General features: G+C 47.2%; 2 protein-coding genes across 2 annotated transcripts; one reads left to right on the forward strand and one right to left on the reverse strand.

Moving 5' to 3' along the window:
• Positions 1-1967: 1967 nt before the first annotated feature.
• On the reverse strand, positions 1968-20157 carry LOC311201172 (protein spire homolog 1-like; the record flags this gene model as incomplete). The annotated part of the gene is made up of 16 exons (XM_084275489.1): positions 1968-2139; positions 3281-3423; positions 3829-3856; positions 4685-4749; positions 6059-6190; positions 7077-7228; positions 7780-7855; positions 9123-9238; positions 9694-9811; positions 10275-10343; positions 12379-12540; positions 15426-15491; positions 16076-16201; positions 16935-17099; positions 17587-17688; positions 20089-20157. The coding sequence occupies 16 exons, from the start codon at positions 20155-20157 to the stop codon at positions 1968-1970; spliced, it is 1761 nt and encodes a 586-aa protein (XP_084131615.1).
• Positions 20158-20230: 73 nt separating this feature from the next.
• RMP64 (ribonuclease MRP subunit p64) lies at positions 20231-25585 on the forward strand (the record flags this gene model as incomplete). The annotated part of the gene is made up of 9 exons (XM_084275611.1): positions 20231-20329; positions 20422-20601; positions 21351-21427; positions 21539-21670; positions 22015-22092; positions 22996-23357; positions 24042-24103; positions 24488-24738; positions 25189-25585. 9 exons carry the CDS (start codon positions 20231-20233, stop codon positions 25583-25585), a joined length of 1638 nt encoding a protein of 545 aa, XP_084131737.1.
• Positions 25586-26481: the final 896 nt, after the last annotated feature.

Here is a 26481-nt window from a genome sequence, read left to right on the forward strand (position 1 = left end):
AAACACTTCTAGTAAGCCTGCCTCTGCAAGCTGTCATGACTTGCCCTGGTCAAGGCGCACACTAGAGTTGGAGGAGGACTAGATGTCACCCCTGTACAGGGGACTGAGGTTTTACTAGCCCACTCAGGGGCCAATGCAGTAAGTATAGTGGTTAATATGGATGGGAACATGGGTCTTCCTGAGAGCTTGCTAGATCAGGGATAGACAGGGAAGGTCAGGCTGTCCATTGGCATCCACCCATGCCCCTTTGCCCATTTTTTCTGCAGTGAGGACATTTCTTCCTCCTGCCCATGGTCACGAGGCAGGAAAAGGGGAAGCCAGTAAAAAGAGCCCATATGGCACCACAGCAGTTGTGCAAGAGATCTCACCTAGAACCACCTTTGCTCTCCAGGTAAGCTGAAGTCTACCTCAGTGCCACACAGATACCTTCTCTCCATACTGCTGCACTCAGGCTCCAAGTATTTTGGCCTTGCATGTTAATCAAAACAGGCTGATCTCAGCTCATTTCTAGCTCTATCTAAACTACCTCACTCAGAAAGTGTCCAAGAGCAGCTCATGCCCCCGGCCCCACGCTGCACCCATCTTGCCAACAAGCACAGCTGTGGCTTGGCTGCCATTCCCTACAGCCTGCAAGGAGCCCACCTGCCTGATATGGATGTGCCTCCCAGCAGCACCAGTGATCAGGCACATACAGGAGAGGACCTGGGCAGGCAGGCTGCACCTCTCCTAATTGACTGAAGGAAGAGGAACACTTGAACTTGCTCCAAAAGGAAGCAACAGCTCCAGCTGCCCCACATTCATTTACTTGCAGAGCTTGCCCAAACCTGCAAGTAGGCGTCAGCTCACAGACAGGCAGTTTAGAGGAAGCAGAGTTAGGCCAGCACAAGTCAGCTGGAGGTATTGACCCTTCTGGCAGTTTGGATGCAGACCTTGGGCTCAGCTTAAACATGTCTGTCTTCCTGTCTCCTCTATCTAGAGGAGCTGGCCCTTCCCAGCCATTATTGTCTTCAGCACGACTCATTCCAACTAAAAAGTCCATTGCATCCTTCAACACTGCCTATCCATGCCCTGCAAAACACACGAGGGTGAACTCCATCAGAGCACCGACACCCCTCCCATAGAGGCAATGCCTGGGGAGAAACAGACATCCTAATCAAACATCCCATTTCTGGTTTTAGCTGCACAAAGAACTTACCAAACATGCTTTATTTTTCCAAAATGTCATACCTTGCAATTGTCTGGCTTAGCTTGAAGCAAAGCTCAAGGCCCAGAGAAAGAGCAAGAATCTCAAGAACAACCACCTGCCCCTCAGGTGATGATGGCACTGAGGGATACTAGGTACTTTGGTGACATGCACCAGGTGGATCTGGTGGCAAAACACGGATAGCACACAGACAGAAACGAAATCCAGAGCTAGCTTCCTAAGCAAGGAGACTGAGCAGGCTGCCTGACAGCCACTGCTGCAGCGTTCCATGTATCCCAGCAGAGATGTTTAAGTGCTTTATAGTGAGTTACTGCAAAGGCAGACGTGTTTGCAAAATGCATGGTGATGTGGTTGCGTTAACCGAGAGCTCTGCTTTCCGAGCCTCTCAAGAATAAAGACTTCAGGTTAAAAAGTCCCCCTGTACACATTACAGAAGACAAAGTCTGCTCAGCAATGAATACCAACAGGGCCACAGAATAATGACAACTGCAGGTGCAAAGGAGGAAATGCTAGAGGCATGATAGTGATTCAACATTTATTTTCCCCAAAGACACATAAAAAGAGTTAAAACAGTTCTAAAACCCACAAAGTTTTATAATACTCTACAATACATAAATACCAACCGTGCTTCCTGCTCAGACTAACCAGCAGGGAGGTCTTGTATACAGGCCTTTATGTCAGCAAGTGCATAAAGCTGTTTTGTTTACTTCAGGTACAGAACACATGACAGGAGAAATGTATGGTAGAGTCATTCCAGTTTGGTTCAAGGCCAGGAAGTTCTCCTGAGAGGGATGCTCTGCTGTTGACTGGAAGCCATGCTCAACAGATACTGCTCACATCTCATACAGATGTCTGCAGTCAGCCAGTCTGCCATGGTCCCTGTGTAACAGCACAAAGGCTGTGCTAGGCAATGGGGTTCCAAAACAATGGGAACACTGGAGTCAGGAAAAAAAGAAAAGCAGGAAAGCTTACCCAGGTTTCCTGTTAGGAGGCATGGTGCTCTTCTACCCTCCCCCGACACATGATCCAAAACTAAGTGATTTAGCTAAACAGGTAAGTTGAGTAAAGCAGTCAGCTCCAATTAAGAAGGGTATTAGCACCAGAACAGCTTCATTTACTGGCATCTCTCTTGCCAGTATGTCAGCCAAAGGGCTAATGGCTATCTGCATGGTTGACCCAAGGTTACGGCCACATCCTTACTCTGTAGGGGTTTTTGCCATCCTGAAGTATGGCAGTAACACAGTCATTCAGATCTCTTCTGCAGCACCTGCCTTACAAGACAGACCAAACTCCTGCCACCCCAGAGTTAACCTCAGTAGTGAATACTGCCCCTGAATTTTGGCATCTGAAGTACAAACCTTTGAACCAGAAACAGCTGTGACTATTTTGGCTATGTTAAAGAATGGCTTCAGACAGAAAAGATACCTGTTCCTGCAGTAGAACATAACTGATTTGGAAAGAGGAGAACTTGTAAGGTACATTTCCAGTCACAGATATTGCACTCACTCCTAAAAGGTCTGTCCTTTCTATCCAGAACTATCAAAAGCTCTTTTTGAAGCAGTTCCCTTTCTGAGGACAAAAAGGAAATGGCATCTGTATGTTTGTGAAGGAACTGAGAAACCATTTGTGGCTTTACTCAGTTATGCCTGAGACTATTAGTATATTTTATATCTAGGTATAAAGGGGCTACTCCTGTGTCATAGTGACAGAGCCCCAGCTGTGTGGGACAGAATAAAATAGGGTCTGTAAACTCTCATACAAATTAAGCTGTTGCAAGGAACCTTCAGTGTCTGGACTAATACAGACACTTCTGAATCCACATCAGAAACCTGACAGCTAAAAACCAAAATGGATTTCAGAGCACCTACACATCCTCCCTTTGGGCCATCTCAAACCCACAATACTTCCAGACAGCTGGATCCTAGCTAGACCAGTGGCTAAACCAGTCATTCAGCATAACACTCAGCTGACCCACACAGTACTGCATACTGCCATCTGCACTCTTGTAGACTTGCACATACAAGTAACCGGTAACACCTTTGAAGCTAAAAAGAGAACATCTCCATCCCAGCTTACCCAAAACACTCCCAGTGCTCTATTTTATGCAGCAACTCCAAGCTCTTCTGCTCTTCAGTAGCTGGGTCCTCCTCTCTGGAGAGTCTCACAAGTTTTAGAAAGTGCAGCGGGAGATGTACACACGTTCTGAAGGGCATGGACATCTAGAATCACAACACAAGGCACCTGAGTTCCCAGGGAAACATCCCTCTTAGCAGGAAAATTTGCATAGCATGAGATTGATTTATTGGTGCACTTAGAAGAGAGACATTAATGCAGTGAACTTCCTGACCCTAGTATAAATAGAGCAGAGGGTAATCCCAACCACTTCACATAGGATGAAAGGAAGAAGCACCAGAGTTGGTTTAGCTGAGTATGACAAGAGGTGTCTGCAGTACCCCAGCTGCTCTTGCACCTTGTAATAGTCCCTCTTCTGTGCTCCTGGAAACAAGCTAGAGTGTAGATTTGAGCTATCAGTGGGGTGAAGGGAAGCTTCCTGTGACTAGGTGAGGTGCAGAGGAAATAGACAATCCAAGACACACACGGGCCATTGTAAAGGCCAGACTTGCCTTGACGCAGCAGTCACAGCAGACAACACTACAAGAAAAAAAGTTCCCAGCATTATCATTTAAGCCCAGCAGCACCAATACTGCAGCTACAGGTGACTTTCCCAAGCCAGTCTTAATTCATGATTGTGTCACAATCACCTGATGGCAAAGTGAGCAAGCTTAAAACTCTCCTATTCAGTTTGCTAGCCCTCACGTTCGTGTGAGTTTAGATCATCTGAAACACGTCAGCATCCTCATCTGCAACTGCCCAGTGCTTTTCAGCCAGCACTACCACCAGCATTACTCGATTCCCAGTGGTTGTTTACTTGTTGCTTGTAATCAATTCAATGTTTCACCACTGCTTCAAATGGATTTAAGTGAGCCTTAATGAGCCTGAAGTTCCTCTTTTCCTCTCCCATGAATGGAAAATCTCTGACAAATAAGTGGATGCAAGAAGGTCCAAGTTCTTTCCCAGTCACAGGGTCTGGAGCTCACTTTTCCAGCCCTCAAAAGAAAGATCTGGTAAAGAGCCTCTCCCAGACCCTGCTCAAGCCCTGGGCTGAAGTCAAATCCAACCTTTAGAGCAAATGCAGAGAGGCATCTCAGACACACTGAATCTAAGACTCGCACTGCAAATTTGATTATGGCGAGCTTCATAGTAAGAGTTAAAACTGAAATACCACTTTGTAGGCAAGTTTTTCCCCACATCCTCTGTGGATACAGACATTTCAGCCTGGCTTGTGCAACATGGCAAAACTGAAGGGCTCGGCAACCTGTTCCCGTCCAGTACTGCAACTGTTTGAATACTGAGTATTGGCAGTGCTATTCTTTTTACTCTTTTCCCCCCTCTTCATTCAGTCCTTTTGTACCAGCTCACCTGCTGCAGAGGTAACAGCTGTAAGGCCACTTAAGAAACATCTGCTTACGGCAGCTGAAACAGATCTGGGGAAGGGAAAGTTACTTGTGAATGCCAACGGAAAATATCTTTGTACCAACAGTACCCACTGCTTGCCAAAGAGCAAGCACATAAGCCAAACTTCTAAAGGCTTTAGATCCACGTACAATAACAGAGGTCCAATAAAGGATAGCAAAGACACAAATTAAAAGCTAAAAAGGCAGGAAAAAAAAAAAAGTCTTGCTTGTAGGCCAGAGTTTTTTATGATGCAGAGGTTTGGGGCAGCTGCCAGACAACAGGAGTTTAAAAAAAGGCTCTTGAGCAAACAATAGCTGTATTGTGCAAGAGTGTTAACAGTAGCTAGTTAAGAGAGAGGGAAGAAGAGAGACATTCTTTGAGGTAGACTACAGCAATCCCAAAGAGATTAAGTCAGGGCAAATTTGAATCCAATCCTGAAGCAAAAAATGAGTCATAAGGAAGCTGTTGAGTCGCTTGAACTTTATAAAAAGAGAATACATTCATACACAGCTGGCAGTCAGAAGTGATATTATCTTGAGAAGTAGACCCTGAGAAAGCTAAAACAACTTCAGCAGCACGAACACAAAGAGGGTAAAAGAGCCACTCGAGAACAGGCAAAGAGCAGGCAAGTTAAAGCAGCGTTGGTAGTAAGGTGTGAAGACAACAAGGACTCAGTCTCAGGAGCATGAGGCAGATTATGGAAGTAGCACAGCTCTGCTAGCAGAAGGCTTTGGCTCCATCTGTACTACTAAATAAACGGGGGCAAAAAATTGACCCCTAAGCCAAGTAGCACAGACTTCCTCACATCTGTGTTGCAAAGGGCTTGTACTCATGACATCTGCTCTGGAGGGGCTAGTTGCAACCACCATTCTAAAGGAGGCTCAGTGAATAAGCCAGCAGTGAAGTGCAGTGAGGTCACATTCCCTATCCTCCTCATCTCCCCAACCTCTGCATCCACTCAGCAAGACGATTTCAGTCAGCACAACTCAGGTGTTGCCAACCTGAGTGAAAAATCTTTGCTTCACTGTTCAGCAGCACTAAATTCCCACTACTTTGTGATTTTAGAGCTGGCCAACATGTCAGCCAGCTCTCTGAGCACAGAGGTAACAAACCAGAAGCATCAAGCAAAGGCTGGATTACTTTCTAGGGAACCTACACAGCTTGAGCTCAACTAGAAGCCATCCCTGCACAAATACTAAAAGCTTTTTACAGGCTGTGACCAAACTTGAATCAGCTGTATGAACTTAAACTGTTCGTACAGCTTAAGTTCAACAGGTCCATTAAGCCAGCCAGCTTTTGAAAAGGCAAAGACAGTAAAAAGAATGAGAGGAAACACACCTTTGCTCTTGGAAAGACGCCGTCACTACCTCCTTGGAAGAAGCCTTGCCCTTCCAGCACCATCACTGCATACCTGGTTCCGATCAGCTCGGCAATGGTTGGTGACGGCCACTTGGCAGGAGAGGGACAGTCCTATCGAAAGTCAGAGGTTAAGCATCAGAGAAAGCTGAAGGAAGCAGATATTTGAGGTTGTGATCCTCAAACCTGGGTCCCAAAAGGCTCAGGAGCATCTGTTCCCACAACTCAGTTTTGCTAGTGACAGGGAACATCAGCTGACTCTGACAATACTAGCAGAGGCACTATTACCCAGCTTTTAGTGGTTGCTATAGTTTTCAAGCAGCTTTCTGAGGCAGGTTCCTCAGTCACCACAGTAGTTAACACCATCTCCAGAGCCAGTGCCTGGAGGATTTCTACCCTTTGGTACAGACCACAGCTCAGATGGCACCCTGGCCCCTCCTAGCTACAGGAGGCCTTTCCACAGCACAACACTCTCTCACCTTCTCTTTCCCAAGACCCACTGGCCCCACAAAAATGGGGTGGGGGGAGGGCAACCACAGGAGACAACAGTGCTTTTATCCCTAGGTGGGTAGCCCATCCCACCTGCAAACCCCAACACCCTTCTGAACAAAGAGGCCACACAGGGTTCTGATCAATTTAGAGACTTGCCAGGGCGTGGCAGGGAGGGATGCAGAAGAAAAGGAGAAGTCAAGGGCACAGCACACCTTGTCAGGGCAGAACAAGACAAGGCCATGATTCAGAAAGTTGCACAGAAGTGCATAAACCCCAGCACTTCTCCCACAACAGTCATGCAGAGCCTGATGACTTCAGTCCCACATACATTTAAAACTCATTGATGTTGTGCTATATACATTTTTGTCAATCACTTTATTCCCTTTACAGTGCAGCCTAAGATAAAGCCCACAGAACAAGCTTACTGCTCCCACGAGGATCAAGGTGCAAGCTCTGGTGATTACCACAGGTATCAGACCAGACTTGCTAGCTGATGTGACAGACTTACAAGCTCCTTGCTTTGAAGGCCTCTGTCTAAAGATCTGGACATTCCTCTGTGAGGAGGCAGCTGCTGTTGACCAGTGTCTGGGAAACCATTAGGTTTAATGCCTCCTAGCATGGGTGCACTCATGGGAGGGGACACACAATTTGCAGTGAGACCTGGAGAGGAAGAGAATTTTAGGGTGCAGAAAACCATCTGGCAGCTTCTAAGTATTCACCCCAAAAGCCAAATGCTCAAGAGCACCACATTGCCTTCTGAAGGTAGCAAGGCTTACATCTCTCCCCCTCAATACCCATCAGCTCAGAGGTTACAGTAATTATGCTTGTCAATAGGCAATGATGAGGCCTGATTAGCACCATTTAGTTTAATAAAATCAAATGGTTCTCTTTCTACTTCAACATTCAAACTGCTCATTTAGCTTTTACTGTGAATTCCAGTTAGGCCTTCGGGGACATGTGATCATTGTTCTGAAGCTGCAGAAGCTACAGGCTTCTGTCAGCTGAAGAGGAATGGTATTCTAAGGGCCCCCTGCCCCACCCCACCCCACCCCCCCCCCCCCCCAGACTCATTACTTAGTGTTGGAGCTTCTCCTGTAAAGTGTCTCCAGCTGGTCTTTGTCAAGAGAGGGTGTACAAGGAGGCCAACCTAAGGCTTTGGGAACAAAGCAGGACACTGACTGGTTTAGATGTGCAGCTAGAAGTACACTGACCTGTGCTGTTGCAGGACACTACTGATGACCTGGTTGAGGCAAGCCAGGACCTGGAAGGTAGCTTGGGCCTGGTTTGCTGTAACCAAAGGACAAGACGTTCTTAAGCTGCATACTGGAGACACAAAGCCCACTTCTTCATAAGTGCTACCACTAAACAAAACCCAGGGACTGACCAGAAAACTTCAAGGTTCAGCCAAAAGTGGTGAGAATATGAATGTGGTACATTCATGTGCAACCAGGAAGCTCCAGCCAAGCTAGTGAAATTTTTAATTCATCTGTTCACTCTCTCACCCTAGCTCAGGGCAGGTACTAGTCCCAAGTTTTCATTTGTTCAGGAACCAACTTCATAAAATCCTCCCTATACTACTTCTGGAGTACACTGGAACCATTTCCTTGGTTCCAGCTCACATGTAGCAAGACTGGAGAACAAAGAGACTGTCCCCCAATAACCCAACTGAAACTCAATGCTGTATCTCAACAGCTTCTACATAAAAGCAGAAATCTAATTTGATGATGTTATTCTCCATGTGAAGGTCCTTCTAGTTTAGCAGCAAAACATCAGCCACAGTGTTCTCAAATGCTGAACATTCCTACAAGCAGCACAGACTTGTGCTAATATTTTCTGCCTTTATTAATTCATACCCGTTTCCCTAAGTTAAGCAACTGCTTTTCAGGCAGAAATGTTTACAGAAAGCAGATTCCTGTTCTCACGCCAGCGATCTGTGCTAGGCAAGGGTGTGTTAGGGCTTAAGTCCTGTTTCACAAAACTTCTGAATATGCTCAGACCCAATACCAGAACCCAGCAACCAAGCTTCTCGTGATCACTTGGAACCCAAAGACAGTTTATCATGGTGTATTGAAGAATGGTGCTCCCAAAAATCGCTCCACAGGCAGAAGAGTGGGAATTAAGCAGTGAAATAGCTTCCTGAATATAAATCATTGGGTTTTTTTTTCCCCCCCACAAGCTCACATACCACGTGAAATGCAAATACACACCCAGCATCAAATGCCTCACTGTGAGGTAAAATCGGGAATAGTTCTGGTCCATGTTGGCCAAACTGCTACACAAACTGAAACTCCTGCAGCATCTAGTTTTAAGACACCAGTGCAGAACTTGGTTCTACAGGCTACAGTTGTGCCACAAAAAGAACTGTGTAAATATGGTGTGAGCTTCTGTAGAGGAAAGGAGTTCAGCAGACCTAGAAGTACCATATTCATTCACTTCTGAGAGACAAGATTGCCAACACTAGGACTTGAACCTGAAATACCAGGCTACATGCGTGAGCAGATCCAGTGCCTGAAGTACTCGTGCCTTTCCAGAGTCCCTCCATTTAAAGCCTTACCTGAACTGCTGGTCCCAACTGCTGTTTTGTAGTGCTGACAGTTTTAAACTCAGTACTGGCATCTTGGAGAGTTAAGAAAGCATCACTTGGAGGCAAATTTGGTGTCACAAGCATTTCTACAGGAGAGAAGGGGAACAAAAAGCCCCATACACACAGACAGGACAAGATACTATTCTGAGACAAGAAAATGCCAAATTTGGTACCCACACATCAGCATCTGGCATTAGGCTAAATTGCACCCTCACAGTTACATAATCTTTTAGTTTTAGATGATGGTCAAAGTCCTGTTCTCTCACTTGGTGGACAAAAAATTTGAACATTAATTTAAAAAAGAAAAAGGGGAGGGGGTGTAAGTAGAAACATCTTTTGAGTCTTAATAGGCCACAGATTTTCAAGACCCATTCTTAAGCCACACCACCTCCATCCACAAAATTTGCATTCCCACCTCACTTAAACTTGCACAACACACTGTGGAAAAAATAAGTGGGGCTTTCACTGCAATAGCCATCCATTATTTTTAGTTAACATTTACTTCACTTGCATGCTTGATAGGTGACTCTGTAACAGGTACCTTTGGGCCTGCTCCCATTTTCCCCTGCTGCTGACCACCAAGGTTTCTGTGGCTGTTTTATTCCTGCCGTGAGGCCCTCATGCCAGCTGGACTCCCGTGGCACACACCCTTCCAGCACCTGCAGGCAAAGCATAGCAGCAAGAGCGCCGGTGGCTACAGCAAAGAGACCGGTGGTGACAGAGCTACACCTTCAGCAATGGCACTGTTCTACAAGCGCTTCTCACTCAAGAGGGCACTGGGCCCTGCACACGACAGACACATGAAAGACCTCTAGATAATGCATAGTAGAATTCTTCAGTAACTGTCAAGTTTGAAATAGAGAGTTCCATGAGTACTTTCAAGATCACAAAGTATTCTAAATGGAAGAAGTAGGGACATCGATCATCTTTCCCCTATGAAGATTTCAGCTCCCATTTTCCTAACCCCATGTTTTGGCAGTAGGGTCTGCCCAAAACTTAAGCATGGTTAATATACCCCCTTCCCAAATCCAAACCAGTAGCCCTATGTTCCTAGAAACTGTCCTGTCAACTCCAGAATCAATCTTGTTTTGCTGTCATTAGATGCAACATCAGGTCACCTACTGGTATTAGATGAGGTTTGGGAGCAGCTACATCAGCTTTGGGGGTCCTGTGTTTTTGCTCGATGATCACCTGAAAGAGCAGAAGTGATGCTTAAGCAAGAGTTCTTTCTCTTCTTCTGGTACACCCTCCCAGTTCAGCAGCACAGTAAATAACTTTAGTCTGGATTTGGGGAAGGGAGGTGGTGAAGGCATAACAAAACAGAGTTGGGAAGCATAGAATGAGGTCTATTTTTGTGGGTTTTTGCTAGAGACAAAATTCCCTGAGGCAAGCTGGAGGCACTCAGAAGCCCTGCACAGCCATTTGGGGTTGCACAAGCAGCATACAGCCTTCTAACTCCAGCAGCTCACGAACTGCTCTGAGGAGCCGCTGGAAAATGTTGTACACAGATTTTAATGTCAGGAGCAATCCTGACAAGCACCATGGTCACATCACATCCACCAGTGAGAACTCTGCTCCAGGGAGGAGAGGAATTGAATGGGTTGACAATACTGTAAGAAGAACTTCAGCAGCAGGCAGCTGTGTGCTTAAGTTACAGCTACACAGGACGAACAATAGCAAGATAGAATTGCAGGGCAGGTATTTGTGTGAGGCAGACTGTCTCCCTCATCAAGCCCTGCGCTTGCTGCATTGTGGAGAACTGACCAAAAAAGTTGCATCACACATGTATGTCTTTGGCTGCCTTGTTTGCTCATTCTTACTTTGAGGCTATGCCATTCACTTTCCTTGTGTGTAGGTTGAGTCCAGCTAGAAGAAAGCTAATGCTTCCCACACGGGCTGTGTTTTCATTCATTTGCAAATTAGACCACTCCTTGCTAGAGAGGCTTAAAAATAGTTTTGCAGATGGGGAGATTTTTGTTTAAGAGCCTTCACAAAGACCTGAGCAGCAGCACACTGTGCTTTATTCTAGCGTTTCCAACTACCACATTTCAAACAAGTTTGTGATTCTTGTTAAAAAAACCTTAAAAAACCTCATCAAGCTGCAGTTCATCCTGCCACCTGGAGTTACGGTTCTGTACTGCACAGTGCGCTGATAAACAGTACACTGCAAGGAACACAAGCACTCAGGATGTATCAGCTCCTTCCCACTACTATTAATTTATGTATCAATGAAGATATCCCCTCCAGAGAAATGGCATAGCCTTATTTGCACGCTGGAGCCACAGTGAAGAAAAGCAAGACCTGGGGTTTTAGAGGTGCATGGCTTCACTGAGGCTTTTAAACCCCCTGCACTCCAGCAGCACCAACAAGGAGGAAAAAGGCTGAAGTCTAGTGTGGTATGCAAAGTTTTCACTTTTTAAAACACTGCTCTTTATTACAAGTAGAGCTGTGTCTCATCTCCTGCCAAGATGTCTGCTTGCAACGCGTGCCAATGCCACAAACCCTTCTGCCAGTGTTTTAGATCTGCTCATCGTTCCCAGCTCAAGCCTGCCGCAGCAAGTGAATGGCATCACGAGCCTTCAGAGGCACCCCAAACAGTCCTGTATTTGGTCATCTTCACCAGCCATCCACGTTGCTGGAAGCCCCTACCATTTGAGTCAGCACAGCAACTGCTGCTGGAAGGGGCTCAGCTACATTTACCCTGATGGAACTGATGTAGTAGCAGCTCACAGGCACTGCCTAGAGGTCTCTGCCCAAGGCTGAGCAAAGGACTCACTCTAAAGTATGTTTGCGTTTGTACACATCTCCCAACATCCAGGAAGGCAAGGAAAAGAGATCCCTGACACAACTCAGGTCAAAGAGCCCAAGAGACTACATGTGTCCAAAGTGGAAAGCATAAGCAGGCATGGGGCTGTTTCATGAAACTGTTGGGTGCAAGGTAGTGTGATTGCTCCAGGGAAGGGAGCGGCTGACCCAGGGACAGGGAAAAAGTTTACCATCTTGCTTCATTTAAGTGTCGCTAACCCTGAATTAGAGTGTCACTGGAAACAAAGCACTCGGGTGGACAAGTGACATGATCTAACATTGAACTGCAGCTGAGAGGGAAACCTAGATGCTTTGGGAGTCGGAAGTGCCTTTGCAGAAGACAGGCGGAGAGTTCTCAAAAAACATTGCTTGGGAATGAGATAGAAGTGGTTTCAGAGCTCCCTGTTGACTAGTCACTCACCTTCCGGAGGGTGTACCTCTTCTGCTGAATATCATCCAAAAGCACTTCGTAAGGAGAGTGGGTCCTTTCTTTTGGAGGCCCGTGACGCTGCGGTCGCTCGGTGGCCTTGCGCAGCCTCACGCCGTTCTGCAGTTCACGGATGATGCTGGGCCACAGGAATGCCTGGGAGAAACCAGTGAGGGCCAAGTCAGCAGCTGGCTAGAACACCTGGAGTAGCATCCCCTCCCTCCCATAACAGGGCACTGAAGTCATTCAGAAGCGCAGGAAGCGTGTCCCTGACACCCCCTTTAACTCACTTGCAGACCAGGGCACAGTACCAGAACAGTGAATTGCTCCTCTTTGCAGAAGTTAATTTACAGTGAGGGATCTGGGAGCTGGCTCGACAGGTTAATTCCCAAATTTTGTCATTAACTTTAAGAATGTACTTCAGCAAAACACAGCTGCTGCTGCCAGGTAGCCAGACCCATTTTCTTGAATACCTACTTTCTGCAAGCACTCCATGTGCCAGAGCTGCTTCATATTATCGGACACTAGGAAACACTTGGAATGACATCCCAAACCTTACCATTAACATCCTCTGAACTTTCAGAAACCAAGGGTTGAAGGGCCCACAGACAAAACAGGAAGACAAGGCAGAAGGGATCTCATACTTTAACATTCCCAGCATCATATGTTAGCAGTTTCAGCCTGGAGATACAAGCTGATAACTGACATCTGCTCATCCTGTTCCTGTATTAATATCCGAGGATGCTCAGGCAGGCAGTTTAACCCAACAAAAGTTAGACAGGAAAAAAAAAATAATAAATCAACTCAATAGCATGTTTAGACAACACTGTAATGGAAGCGCTAAGTCAACAGCTTATCTGGATCCCAAAGGCAAACTGAGTAAGAACAAGTGATTGTATTATAAACACAGAAAGGGAAGCAAAACATTTTAGAAAACTGCCTCGGAACAAAGCTTCTGACTTAGACTCCTCCTCATTTTCCACTTACAGTATGAAACATCCTCTCTCAACTTACCCTTTCAGATATCTTTGTGTAATATCAGGACAGTTTTATGCAAGCTGATGGCTGTCATCAAGCAGACAGAATTTTTTCTTTTTTTTTTTTTTTTTGGCATGGCTTTGGTACAGTCAAACCTCAACTCTCCAAATCTAGAGCTGTCAGAGTGACAGTATACTATCCGTATGTCCCAGGCTATATTTATGGTGTAGGAGAATGCTCAAGAGTCTCTGTGAAACTGGTCAGTATTAGAGAGCTTTGAAACAGCTCATCTCATCGTGAGCCAGTTGCACTTTCTAGAGCTGTTTTTCACATGGTGACAGAACGTGACTGAAAGATGTGACCTGAAGAGAGGAATATTCTGCACTGTAACATTGCCACAGTAGTTTCAGGACAAGAATTGCCTTCAGTTGACCACCTCAGAGCAACTTGTACACCCAAAACATTTTTCAGAGATAGGTGACATCATTATCACTCATACTTTTCTTTCCTTACTGACTGGATCCCTGCCATTATTCTCTTTGGGCCATCCCAGTGCACAGTCAAACTCCAGATAAGCTTTCCACACCTGTGCAATGCAACACAAGCTGCTACAACATGCCAAACCCATTGCTTTCAGTTCAACAGATGAGCAGCAAGACAGCCATGCTCCTAAGAGGTCTCACTGCTTAGATCTCTAAGTGAAGACTGTCTTAGGACACGTACAGGTAAGGTCTGTCGAAACTATACAACCCTACCCACCATCAGGCTGCGGTCTGCGTTTCAGCAGGCCCTTTGCATAGCAGCCAACATGAAAAAGCGTGGTCCACAGAGCGCACTGGCTGCCTGGCACCACTCAAGGCATCAGTTCTAATCTGTGGGATCCCAGGGAAGCTGGCATTCTCGTTGTTTCAAACCCAAGATCTTGTCAGAGCGATGCAATCAACTGGCGCTTGGGGACTTGGAAACTAGAGGCAGAAGATTTGCAACAGACATCCTGCTTTTGGATTTCATCTCTCCTGAAGGAGCAGAGGCCAAATACACTGGCCTTCAGGTCACACGGCAAAGCCCATGTATTTATTCATGTATTCCCTGCAGAAAAGAGCTATAGCAGTTGATGAGTTTGTGGTTTGAGATAGCTTGCCAGTTTATTTTAATAGATCACAAAATTGAGAATATGCCCAAACACACATTTCACAAACATTTTCATACGAATAGTTTGAGCACGCTTCAAAGCAAGTGCTATGCAGACAAAGGGAGCGAGTCCACAAGTCTCTCGGGGCTTGCCGTTTGTCTCCACAGACTCCAGACTACAGTGCAGTTGTTTATGCTGGGCAGAGCTCCAGCCAGAAGAGCTATTTGTTTCTGATTGAGCCCTGACTGTGTAGGGCCTTGAAAAAAACAGGGTAAGTTGCTTTCTCTGTCCCAGACACATAGTCCAAGATCTCGGGAAGGACAAGAAAAGCAGCAAGAAGAATACAGGAGCTGTATCTCAAACCTCACCCTCCTTCACCCCTTTTTTTGAGCTGCCGGAGCTTCACAACCACAAAGATGGTCACAGAGCTACTGGCCTTTGGTCTCCACCAGCCCTGAACCAGCACAAAGCCCACATAAATAAGTCAACTAGTCTGCCCCTGTGCTACCATCAACAGAAGTTTTATGAGAATTTTCAGTCCAGTTACAGGAAAGGAGCAGATTGCTTTGGGCAGGTGTCAGTTCCTGCCAAGACCTGGAGTTTGGCGATCCTTTGTAGGAAGAAAAGACTGAGCAACTACTTGACCCTTACTCCAAAGACTGTCTCCAACTTCATTTTTAGACATGGTTTAAGTTGAACCACAAACACACTCTTTGTGTAGAATAAATGTCCCCATGAAAGTTTAACTTCAAGTTCACTCTCCAACTTGTTTGGCAGACAAGTTTTTAACTACTTAAGCTCTTGAACAACCTAAGAAGTTTTCTTTGTGTTCAAGCTCTACTTTTCATAGAGTCGTCAATAGAAAGTCTCAGAGAGCCAAGGTAGGCAAAAACCTCCAACAACCCCCATAATGAAGAATAAAATCACTTACCTGGTGTTTTTCCTTCTTCTGAATGGGGTTTTCCACCAAATCTTCCATATCCATTTTTCTCAGCCTCTGAGAAGCAAGACATGAGGTCGTTACTTTGCACCGTTCAGTGATTTCCTATCTATTCAGTACAAATTACTCATGTTAACCTGAAAGGGTTACAGGCCTCAAACACCCAAGCTTTCAAAAGCTAAAATAAATTACTAATATGTTGTAGAGGCAGTAACCTTTCATATTGTGAAAGGAGACCTTCAGCTATGTACTCTACTTCTAGTGCAATGGGAAGGTTACAGGGGTAATCAGCCAGCCCTTTTTCAGTGGTCTGTGGAGACAGGACAAGGGGCAATGGCTGCAAGTTGGAGCACAAAAAGTTCCATGCCAATATGCAGAACTCTTTCACAGTGAGGGTGACAGAGCCCTGGCACAGGCTGCCCAGGCAGCTGTGGAGTCTCCTTCTCTGAAGATATTCAAGACCATTCTGGATGCCTCCCTGTGTGACCTGTCCTAGGGAACCTGCTTTGGCAGGGGGGTTGGACCCAATGAGCTCTGGAGGTCCCTTCCAACCCCTACAATTCTGTGATTCTGTTACCTCAGAACTAGGTGAGCACGTGAAGGTAGAATGAACAGCAGCTAAAGGGTGATTGCAAGCATACCTCTTTGGAGGTCTGGATGATGGTCACAAGCTTCTGAAGTTCCATATATTCAGTGAACAGACTCCTACAGGTCATTTCATAATGCCTGGTAGCCTCAGAAGGCCTGGACAAGTGCTCCTTACAGGCCTGAAAGAAGTGCAACTATTCAAAAGAGATCTTGAAATGAAAAATCGTGGTAGAACAAAGCAATATTCGGTTTTCTCAGTGCATAGTTAAAAGACATCCTCCTCACAGCCCTCTTCTATCTTTGTGTATTTATTGGAGATGCAGAGGAACAAACAAGATGATGTACAATCTCGTATGTACAATAATGTAAGTAGCTGTGTAATGTATCTCTCTCATTCTCAATAAGGTGTATTTTCCAATAAGCACCTGGAAGGGGAAGCCTCTAGTGCAGACAAACAGCAACAAAACACAGTGGGTAGAGTCACTCACCCTGTTCTTCTCTGCCCTGAGGGGACTGAGGGATGGAAGGTTTCTCATACCCTTAAATTATGATTGAGAGGAAAACACTCGAGTTGAGATGTTGAAATCCCAGCTCTTGCAGAAACTGAACACTATGGACAAATCGCTTTTTGTCCAATATCCATAGTCTTCTACGTATCCAATTTGGAGACTGTGTATGAAAGTACTTCATAGACACAGATGAGAGAAAACCATGCTCAGTCTTCCTTCTTAATTCCCACAGAAAGCACAAGATGGTTTTGCCTCTCCCCTCTGATGGGAAAGCCACACAATTTGTCTGTCCTGCAATAAGCTACCCAGCTTTTTTACAGAAATGGTCTTGCCCCTTGGTTACCAACACTGTTCCATCAGCTCCTCTAAAGGTTCTGTATTTACTAAGTAGGAAGAAGGAAACCTTGGTAACATCCTGCAGGGTGACTGCTGGTTTCACTGCCTCATCATCCAGTTTCAACATGAGGTACAGCAGCTTCTCCAAAGGATCACTCAGCTCTCGCTCCACTTGGCTGTCGATTCCCCAGTCCAGGGCTTCATAGATCACCACTCCCAAGTACTCCAGCAGCTGATGACAGAGACCAAGGAAGCAGCACAGCACAAAACATTGCTGAGAACCTCTCACTTCCCAGCCCTGTACATACCCTCCACTGCCCCTCAGACAGGGCTGAGGGCCTCTCTCAGGATGAGAAGGGCCCAAAAGGCAAGTAGAGGCTCATAACATAGCCTGAGATACTCCCTAAACAAGCTGGTTTCAGATTTTTAAACGGCCTTATCCAGCGCCTCTGTTATCTGTTATAGAGAAAAAAAGACTGTGAGCTATTCCTCAGCAGGCAGCATCTGTGCACATTGTTTCCTAGTCCCATTGTTTTACTGGAGTTCAGTTCCAGCATTTTGTTTCATTTTCTAGTCTGCGGGAGACAGGGTCACTCTCACAGGGAACAGCAAATTTAGGCACCTTGATAGTTTCCAAAGGCATCTGCATCTCCTGAGCTGGCCCTCTACTACAGCAGGATTATATCTGCCCATGTGCAAAGCTGGAGACACAGGCTTACCTTGTCCTCTGACTGCTGAATGCTGCCAGCCTCTGAAAGAGGGGGAAAAAAAGAAAAGAGAGAGGATGAGGAGAAGGATAACTGCAGGGGATTGATAAATAGCTTTTAGAATTCCTGGCAAGAGAAGCAGGAAGAGCTCTTGGCAGTAAGGAAACAAAAAACCCCTGACTCAAGTCAGCCACACCTGGGGGAAAGAGGCCTATATTTAGGGACTCCTGGAATGTAACACGCAATACTCATCTTATTGCAAGCATTAGCCCCAAACTAACTCCTGGTAGGTACTTTTTTTGTTTTTTTGCTAATGTGTACCCTACCACAGGGAAGGTACTGCATCTTTATCCTCATTCTGTTACCCACTGATGTTCCTGAAGAGTCAGCCTAGAACTGACCTCTGCAGCAGTGCAACCAAGCAGTGCCTAAGGCAGGTTTGTTGCCACTTGCTGGCTACACATAGTGACAAAAAAGGGAAACCATCAGTCATAGATCTGCCTCAAGAGTTACTATAATGAAGGAATCATACATTGGAAGATGAACAGAGCAGGACACATAGTAAAACCCCGGGCTATTTATTGGGAATAGCAGAAGTGCTAACAAACTTCCATACCAGCTCTTCCCTAGAGCCAAATTATTTGCTGGAAAAATCAGTGAGCTCTACATCTGTTTTATTACTCACCTACAGCCCTTGGAAATAAAATACATGCAGCAAAATAGCATTGTGACAACTTACAGAGCAAGGAGAGGGGAAAGAAAAATCCCACCCAAATGCTTGAATTTGCCCCCATATTTCTGCCATCTATAGGAACAGCCCTCAGACCCACAGCTACCTGTGCTCTTACCAGACTTGTGGTACACCTTGAAGGAAACAGTACCATCATCATGGATAAAGATGCTTCCAGGACCTTTGATGAATACAGAATGGAGCGGTGGGCACATCCCCTGAGCTGACTCCTCCATTTTACAGCAGCACTGAAAGCAGATTGCCCAGGCTTGCTCTTCACTTATAGGATGCTCAAAACACCTCAGAATCTCAGCTAGAGAGACCCTGGTGACCCTCTGCTCACACCGTGGAGACTCCATTTTCACCTTTATCCTCCCACCCCCACTCCTAAGATGCCTAGCACACTCTCCTTCCCAGGCCAAGCAAAGCCTTTTATCAGTTCTGCCTCCTGGTTTGCTCTGCCTCCCCTCCCCACAGGTGCAGTCATTAATGCTAATTTTGCTCTCTCTTTGTAAAGAGACACCACTTTAACCTGCATTGTTATGAGACTCCATGAAAGAAAACAAAATATACAACAAAATTGAACCTAAAGAGAAGAAAAGGTTGTACAAAAGCTATGCTTGATTTAACTCCATTGCTTCTAACAAATGCATCAACTGCAATAGCAGTTAGCTGGGAAGAAATGAGTACATTCAACATCTGGAACACAGGCCTTACGAGGAGCGGCTGAGGGAGCTGGGATTGTTCAGCCTGGAGAAGAGGAGGCTCAGGGGAGACCTTATAGCTCTCTATAACTTCCTGAAGGGAGGTTGTAGTGAGCTGGGGGTCGGCCTCTTCTCCCGTGTAGACAGCAACAGAACTAGAGGGAATGGTATCAAGCTGCGCCAGGGGAGATTCAGGCTGGACATTAGGAAGCACTACTTCTCTGAAAGGGTAGTCAGGCACTGGAATGCACTGCCCAGGGAGGTGGTGGAGTCACCGACCCTGGGGGTGTTCAAGGAAAGACTGGATGTTGTATTGAGAGACATGGTTTAGTGGGAGCTAGTAGTAATAGGTGAATGGTTGGACTGGATGATCTTTTAGGTCTTTTCCAACCTTGGTGATTCTGTGATCAGGCAGAGAGGGAAGGAGGTGAGCAATCATGTCTTATGGGAGAAGACCTACACAGAAGACCTCAAGAATGCAATCCATTTGATAGGAAACTATGCTGGGAACACTAATACTTTAGGGCAATCAACTCCACAGAGCACCTGCATCCAGCCCCAGCCCCCACTCCAGCCTGGCCTCGACCCTTTGCCCAAATCCCAACAGCTGGGTCTGGGAGCAAGGCCAGGTGGGTGCCCAGGGGAGGTGCAGCAAGGCCCTTCCTTGCTCGACGTGCTGGTATGAATCGCTACTGGTGTCACATTAACCAGCTTGGTTTGTGCTTTGGGCTCTTGTGTGTGTGTGTGTGACGGGACAGCTGCACAGCTTGTGATGAGCTCTGCGGCCACAGCGGCGCCTCAGCCGCTGGCTCTGGATAACCCCACCCCCAGGGTCAGGCAGGGAAGAGCCGCGAGGTTTAACAGGCGTGAATAGCTCCGATAATTTACGTTTCTTTCCCTGCTCGTTTAGACGTTTTGCGAACACATCGCAGAGCCGGGCCTCGGAGTCACCGGCTGTGTAACGGCTGCTGGCAGACCACACGTCCCGCCAGGGCCTCGTACCTTGCCTCAGGCATCTGCCTGGCCTCGGTGCTTGGCCGCACCCGCGGGAGAGGCTCAGGGGTGCCAGGTACCCGGCACCACCCGGGCTACGCCACCCGAGTGGTTTGCTCCGATCCCGCCCGGCCAGCACCGCAGCTCCTCCCCCATGACCCGCCGACAGGGTCCCGCCCGCGCCCGGCCTCCCTTCTGCCCTGCGCAGCGCCGCCCCACACCGGGAAACATGGCGGCGGCCGAGTCGGCGTGGAATCGGCTGGACGTGCCGTGGCCCGCCGCTAGCGCGACGGTGGCCCTGGCGCCGCAGCACCCCGCAGGTCCCCGCGTCGGGCGGTTGGGCTGGGCTGGGTTGGGTTGGGTTGGGCTGGGCTGGGCTGGGCGCCATGCGGGACGCCGGCGTTTGTGGGGGTGGTTCAGTCGGGGCTCTGTTTCCCGCCCGCAGGGAGGTTGCTGCCGGCGCTGCGGCGGCGGTGCGGCATCGCCGGCAAGCGGCTGTCAGGGACGGGCCTGGCCTTCGAGGGACGCGTCCTGCGGGCCGTGCTGTACGCCTACCACAGCAGGCTGCTCCGGCACCGGCCCTTCCTGGCCCTGCAGCAGGTGAGGAGCGGCCCCGGCTGGCCGGCAGGCACCCGGCAGCTCTGGCCTCCGCGCAGCGGGGGCGCAGAAAGCCTGTTCGGAGCGGGTGCGTGTCTGTTGTCTCTAAGCCGCTTCACAGCTTAGTTCAGCGGGTTTCCCGGCTGGTTTCAGCTTTCCAGCCCTGTGGAACCAATATTCAGTCTGTTATACCCACACTACTTCGCCTGAAGTGGGTACACTTGCAGACCTGTGAGTTACATGAGTAGTAGAGGGATTTGATTCTCAAATATAATGGGAGGGATGGGATGGGGACATGGGACACAATAATCATCAACTACTCAATTAGGTACTCTTTGGCTTTAGATGAAACATGAACTCCTTATAGGTTTTCCAGTAAAGGGATTGTGAGTATCTTCAGATAACTGTTTTGAAATAGAGCAGGAATCGTTCTTACTTTCTTGGCTTATGCCTTTTCATTCTTGAAAGGAAAACCAATATCAAAGGCTACTGCATGTTGCAGGAGAAACCATGCAGCACCAACTAACAATGGCCTACTCCAGCCTTTTGCTTAACTCCACATTTTGTAGTAGTGTGATAAAGGGATCTTTTTCATCACAGTACAGATACAGGAATATAGCAGCACATTCCATCTTGTAAACGTGCTAAGTGTGCTGATAAGGGCAAAGTGTCACTTAAAACAGTGACAGTCCTTAGACCAAGGCGCTTTCATCTCTCAAAATGCCAGTCACAGGAGTTCTCTTTTTTCCCAGGTAGAGCAATGCTTGAAGCGTCTTTGGAAAATGAACTTGGTGGGCTGCATTGAAACTCTGGCAGGACTGATTCCCAAGTATGTGTCAGGATCCTGTATGCTGTATGGAACGTATCCATTAACTCAGTTCTGCAGAGCTGGGGGGGATTGCTAGATCATAACCATCTTCTTGCCCTCTTATCAATACAGGAAAAACACATCCCAAGCCCAGGTGGAGTGCTTAGCTCCCAGCCAGCCTGTGCTGGAAACAGTGGCTGTGAAGGTGTTGGGAGGCTGCAAGCTCGTGCTACGTCTGCTGGACTGTTGCTGTAAAGCTTTTCTGTATCCTTTTTATCACCATGAAAACATTCTTGCAGATCACCAGCAGCACCTCTTAAGACCAAAGCTAGGTTTGCTGTAGGCCCTATATTGCTGATGGCCTCAACTGTGCAATTTGAATGTGCAACTTGCCATTCTTTGATAGCCAAACAGCGTATTTTCACGTTATTATGTAGGAACCTCAGGCTGCTGGCTGGCTGCTGTTTTGGCCTCGAGCAAGTCAAAGTTTGGATACTAATCTCCCAAATTATCCAGGATATTGCCTTGTGAATTGCCTCTAGTTGGTATGTTCAACAAGTCTCATTACATGCTGTTTCTTTTTTATCCTTAACTGGTACGATCTTCAGCTTGTCCATTAAACACCTCTGCTCAGAAGAATTCATACTTATGAACACCGTAGCTTCAGGGTTGCTGAGCCGGCTATGGTTTGTGTACTCAAAAGTCTGTCTTATTTGTTGTCTGTTGACATGCCTGTCAGGGAGAAGGGCTTCTAATTAGGCCTTGCTGCTGAGTGAGCTGTATTCAGTTGGGTGGAGGAGGAGGGAAGTGCCTCCATCCTTTTGGATTTGATTCTAGCACCTGAAGAGTTGTGTAAGTGGAAAGAGGCTTCTTCCCTGTAAGGTTTTGGTCTTGGTTCCTATCTAACTTCATGTGGCTCTAATAAAAACATAGTGTTAATACCAGCCTGCCACAAACACTAACATCTGTGACTCTTTGCAGTAAGTCCTGCCTTGTGCTAGAATGGATAGGCTGGGATAAACTTGTTCTATAATACCGCTGAGTGTTCAAGGGAAATCATGGTTCTAGTCTCAGCAGAACTACACTGGGAAAGTAGCTGCTGTCTGTAGCTGAAGGAGTAACAACATTGTGTAGAACTCAGTGAAATGTTCTTTGGCACAAGGAATCTGTCTCCTCAGTAAAGGCAGAGCAGGTTACTGTAAGACATCAACGTTGCCATGCATTGATACAGGTTGCTTTTGGGGGTAGACATCATGTCAGAGGATTTGGGTGTGACCTGAGGACCTGTTGAATCCCATGTGTGGCGCTCAGCAGAGCTCTAGAAAAGCAGAAGGGCTCCTCATCAGGGAGTTACTTAGTAGTCAAGTCACTCCTACATTTTGCTCTTTAACAGTTCCTTAAAGCACAGGCTATTAAGGGAAGCCTGGTGAGGGAGTGCAAAAAAGCTAAGCTTGCAGTGAGGGGGAACAGGGAAAGGACAGCTCGGAATCCCTTCCACCGGCTCTTCTGATTGAGCTGAAGGTAGCTGTTCAGGGAGCACATGTTTTTTTTTAGAGAAAACTCCATCCCTTTCTGTCTTCTCTCTTCAGGATTCAGTACAGGTGTGTGCTGCAGAGCCTCGTGTCCTTGTACAGCACGTTGTCAGCATCGCTGCGTCTGGTGTCTGAGACCCAGCAGATGCCTTACATCAAGGGGTTTGACTTCCCTTCTGATATCAGTAACTTCCTCGGAGTTCACGTTTCTTCTGAGGTGAAGAAGCAAAAGGCTAGAATGCTTACAGCAAAAAAACCTGCCAGCTGGCTGAAGAAGTTCTTCCCAGCAAAGCCAGAGACAGCGTCAGAGGTTGGGAAAAAGGGAAGTCTTGGGACCTGCAAAAGTGCTGTGAGAAACTGTAGCATCCCGTGCCCTGCAGACATCGGACAGCCAGTTCTGGCCACCAGAGCCAGCAGAGGTAAAGCCCTGTGCCACAGTGCTCCTGCTTGCTGACATCTCTGAGACTGCAGTTTCTGCTCAGTAGAGCCAAACACTTCTGCTACCCACAATGTGTGGTTCTAGTGCAAACTGCTGTCTTTGGTAGAGGATACTGCTGCAGGTACCCCTGCCTTTATAAAGCTCTGGATATTGCCAGTTTTATGAGGTTTGTTTTTTGGTTGGGGTTTGTTTTGTAACGTGATAACAGCCTGGAGAGAAGCAGGCAGTAAATGCAGTATACAGGCCCTGTGAACAGTTACCTGTATCTTCCTGTTTCTGCATAGATGGGGCCTGAGGACAGTGAATGAAGTTAAGAGCAGTGTGCAGTCCATACAGGAGTAGGCAAGGTTGTGCAGGCGTCCTCTGCTTACGCTTCTGCTCTGTGCCCAAGTCTTCTGCAGCTGGGGCTATGGCCAGTGACTGTAGGCATCCAGGTGGGTTTTTTTAACCCATTAAGATCTCTGTGCACCCTCTTTACCCCTCTGAGCTGCCATGTGAGATAAGCCTAGTCCCCTTAAGTTTGCCCAGAAATATTGAATACAGGTGTGAGGCTGCTGAGACAGCAGGAGAAGTGAGAGCTTAGCCGGGCAAAGCACTGTGGAGTCTCTATGCAGAGACTTGGAACTGTCTTTATTTTGTAACAGGAACTCTCCTCTCTTTCTAGGGAAGCACCTGGGGTTTGATGTGAGGAGCTTACTTAGACCATCCAGACTTCCAGCGCAAGAGGTTTGCATGCTACCATTTTTTTTAACTTTAAAGACCCTAATAGTCAAAAGATGATAGCCCTGATGGAAAGTGTCCCTGTTCTCAACCTTATTTTTGCTTGTCTGACAAGCCAAGTTAATGTGGAAGCTTTGCACTTCACTACTATCAGCTTGAGGATTTGAGCACTTGTTGGTATGTCAAGTGAAATGACCAGAGGACAAGTTAGTGGCAGACAGGAATTATTTGCCTCTTCTTTTTGTATTCCACAAGACAAGACAGCTCTTCCACTTTCTCCATAGGAAATAAGAATGTTCCCATGAAACCCTCAGTGCTCTGCTCCTCCTGTCAGAGAGGATTGGGCACGTCATGCTTTCAAAAGACCGTTTCCATTGTGCTTTGTTTCAGGGTGTACGTGTTGCATCCACACCTCTGACAGCAAAGTCAGCGCCACTCTCCTCTCGTGTAGCAAAGGCGCAGCGTGCTGGATCTCTTGTACAGATGGTCCAAACAGCTACGTCCTTTGGGGAGCTGTCAGAGGCACTCAGAAAAGCTGTTCTCTGGTGCAAAGGCAACAAATTCAGACCAGAAGCTTATTTCCTGCGAAGCAAGTTGTTGAAAAGCAACCGGCTGCACCACGTGGAGGCTCAAGGATGCAGGTAACCTCTTATGGGGGAGGATGTTTCTGGATCTGACACTTTATATTTTACTATTACCTATAATAGTGTAGAGAAATGCAGTGGTCTAGCCCAGACTTTAAACTCAAACAGGGCCACTAGTACAGGTTACAGGATACTCTGACTTGAATGTTGTTTGGCTTTAGTAGTTTCTGAAAGGATTTTAGAAGGCTAACAAATGCACAAGTACTTGAGGGAGGGTGAAAATGCTACTTAAATCACATGCCTGTTTAATGGTAATGATTATATGATGCAAGGGGTGTAGTCTTTCTTCAGAACAGCCTGGCCCCTGGTACAAGGTGCTGTTGTGTCTCCTTTGTATGACAACAAAAATGGTAGAGAAGGCTAATAACCCAATCTCTCCAGACTCCAGGTGAGCTGAGACTTCAGCAGCTGATAAAGTTATGTTTTGTGTACCTTCCTCCCCTTAAGCTTGAAGAAGAAACTCTGCTGTGTCAAGACATCTGTCTGTAAATACCTCCTGTGTGGGTCACCGAGCGCACGCTGGCCCAGGCGGTACCTCAGGGCACGGCTCTGTCGCAGGAGGATCAGATCATCCGCGTGCTTGAAGAGAACTCTGAAGAGCCTTCAGCAAAACCCTTCTGAGCTTTTGGGGAGGTGTGAGAACAGTGCTTCACTCGTCCTGCCAGCTTGCCAGGACGGGCCTCAGAGTTGGGAAGGATGCTGCAGTGCTGATACAGGCTCTGCTAAACGAGGCACCGCAGGGACCCCTCAGCGGCTGCTGCTGGGAGGAAGCCCTGGCCCTGCATGGAAAGAAGCTACGGAGGACATGGATATTGATTCTATTTTTGCAGCAATGGGTGTCTGACCCTGGACTCACACAGAGAAAAGGGGTCAAGTCCATTACAAATTTTGCAATGTGTTTTTTGTAAACCAGGGTTGTTTGGTTTGTTTTCTGGGAAGGTGTGCCTAACAGATGAATCTTCCCTAGCCATGTCCAGGAACATTGACTCTGAGTTGCCCTTACTCCATGTTCCATCTCTGTTGCCTGACTACACATTAAGTGAGGGTGACAGAGTACTGGAATAGGCTGCCCAGGGAGGTGGTGGAGTCTCCCTCACTGGAGATATTCAAGACCTGCCTGGACGCCTATCTGAGTGATATGTCCTAGGGAGCTGCTTTGGCAGGGGGGTTGGACTCGATGATCTCTCGAGGTCCCTTCCAACCCCTACAATTCTATGATTCTATGATTAAGTGCTGCTGTCAGATCCACAATGCAGAGTTACCAGCCACAGCACAAGGCTGCAGCTGATGGCTTGCTGCTGCTTACGGCAAGAGAGCTGTTCTTACTTTTCCAAGGAAGCTGCCATATATCCTCCCCTCTGTGCTGCCTGTGTAGGGGGTGGCCTTGGTTTGCAGTACTGTTGCCGTTCAGCACTTGCCATCCTTGTCTCAGATGAGGAGCTGGCTGGACCTGCTGTCTCTGAGCCCTGCTAGAGAGCACAGCTGTGGCTGGCAGCAGTAAACTGCTGACTGGGGAACATGTTTCTCACTGTCCTGAAGTCTTTTTAATCTGAAGTGCAGGTCCTGCACTTATCTGGCAATGTAGGGCACAGCGACTCCAACACATACTCTGCCAGGTTCTTGCTTGTAACGAAGTCCCAAGATCAGGAGCACCAGGAAATACTAAAAAACGCCCAAACCTGTCTCAATGAAAAATAGGAATCTGCTGTAATGTAGAGCACCTGCTGAGCAGGACTAAGG

This window comes from Gallinula chloropus (assembly GCF_964237585.1).
Source record: "Gallinula chloropus genome assembly, chromosome: 1".
Classification (NCBI taxonomy): domain Eukaryota; kingdom Metazoa; phylum Chordata; class Aves; order Gruiformes; family Rallidae; genus Gallinula; species Gallinula chloropus.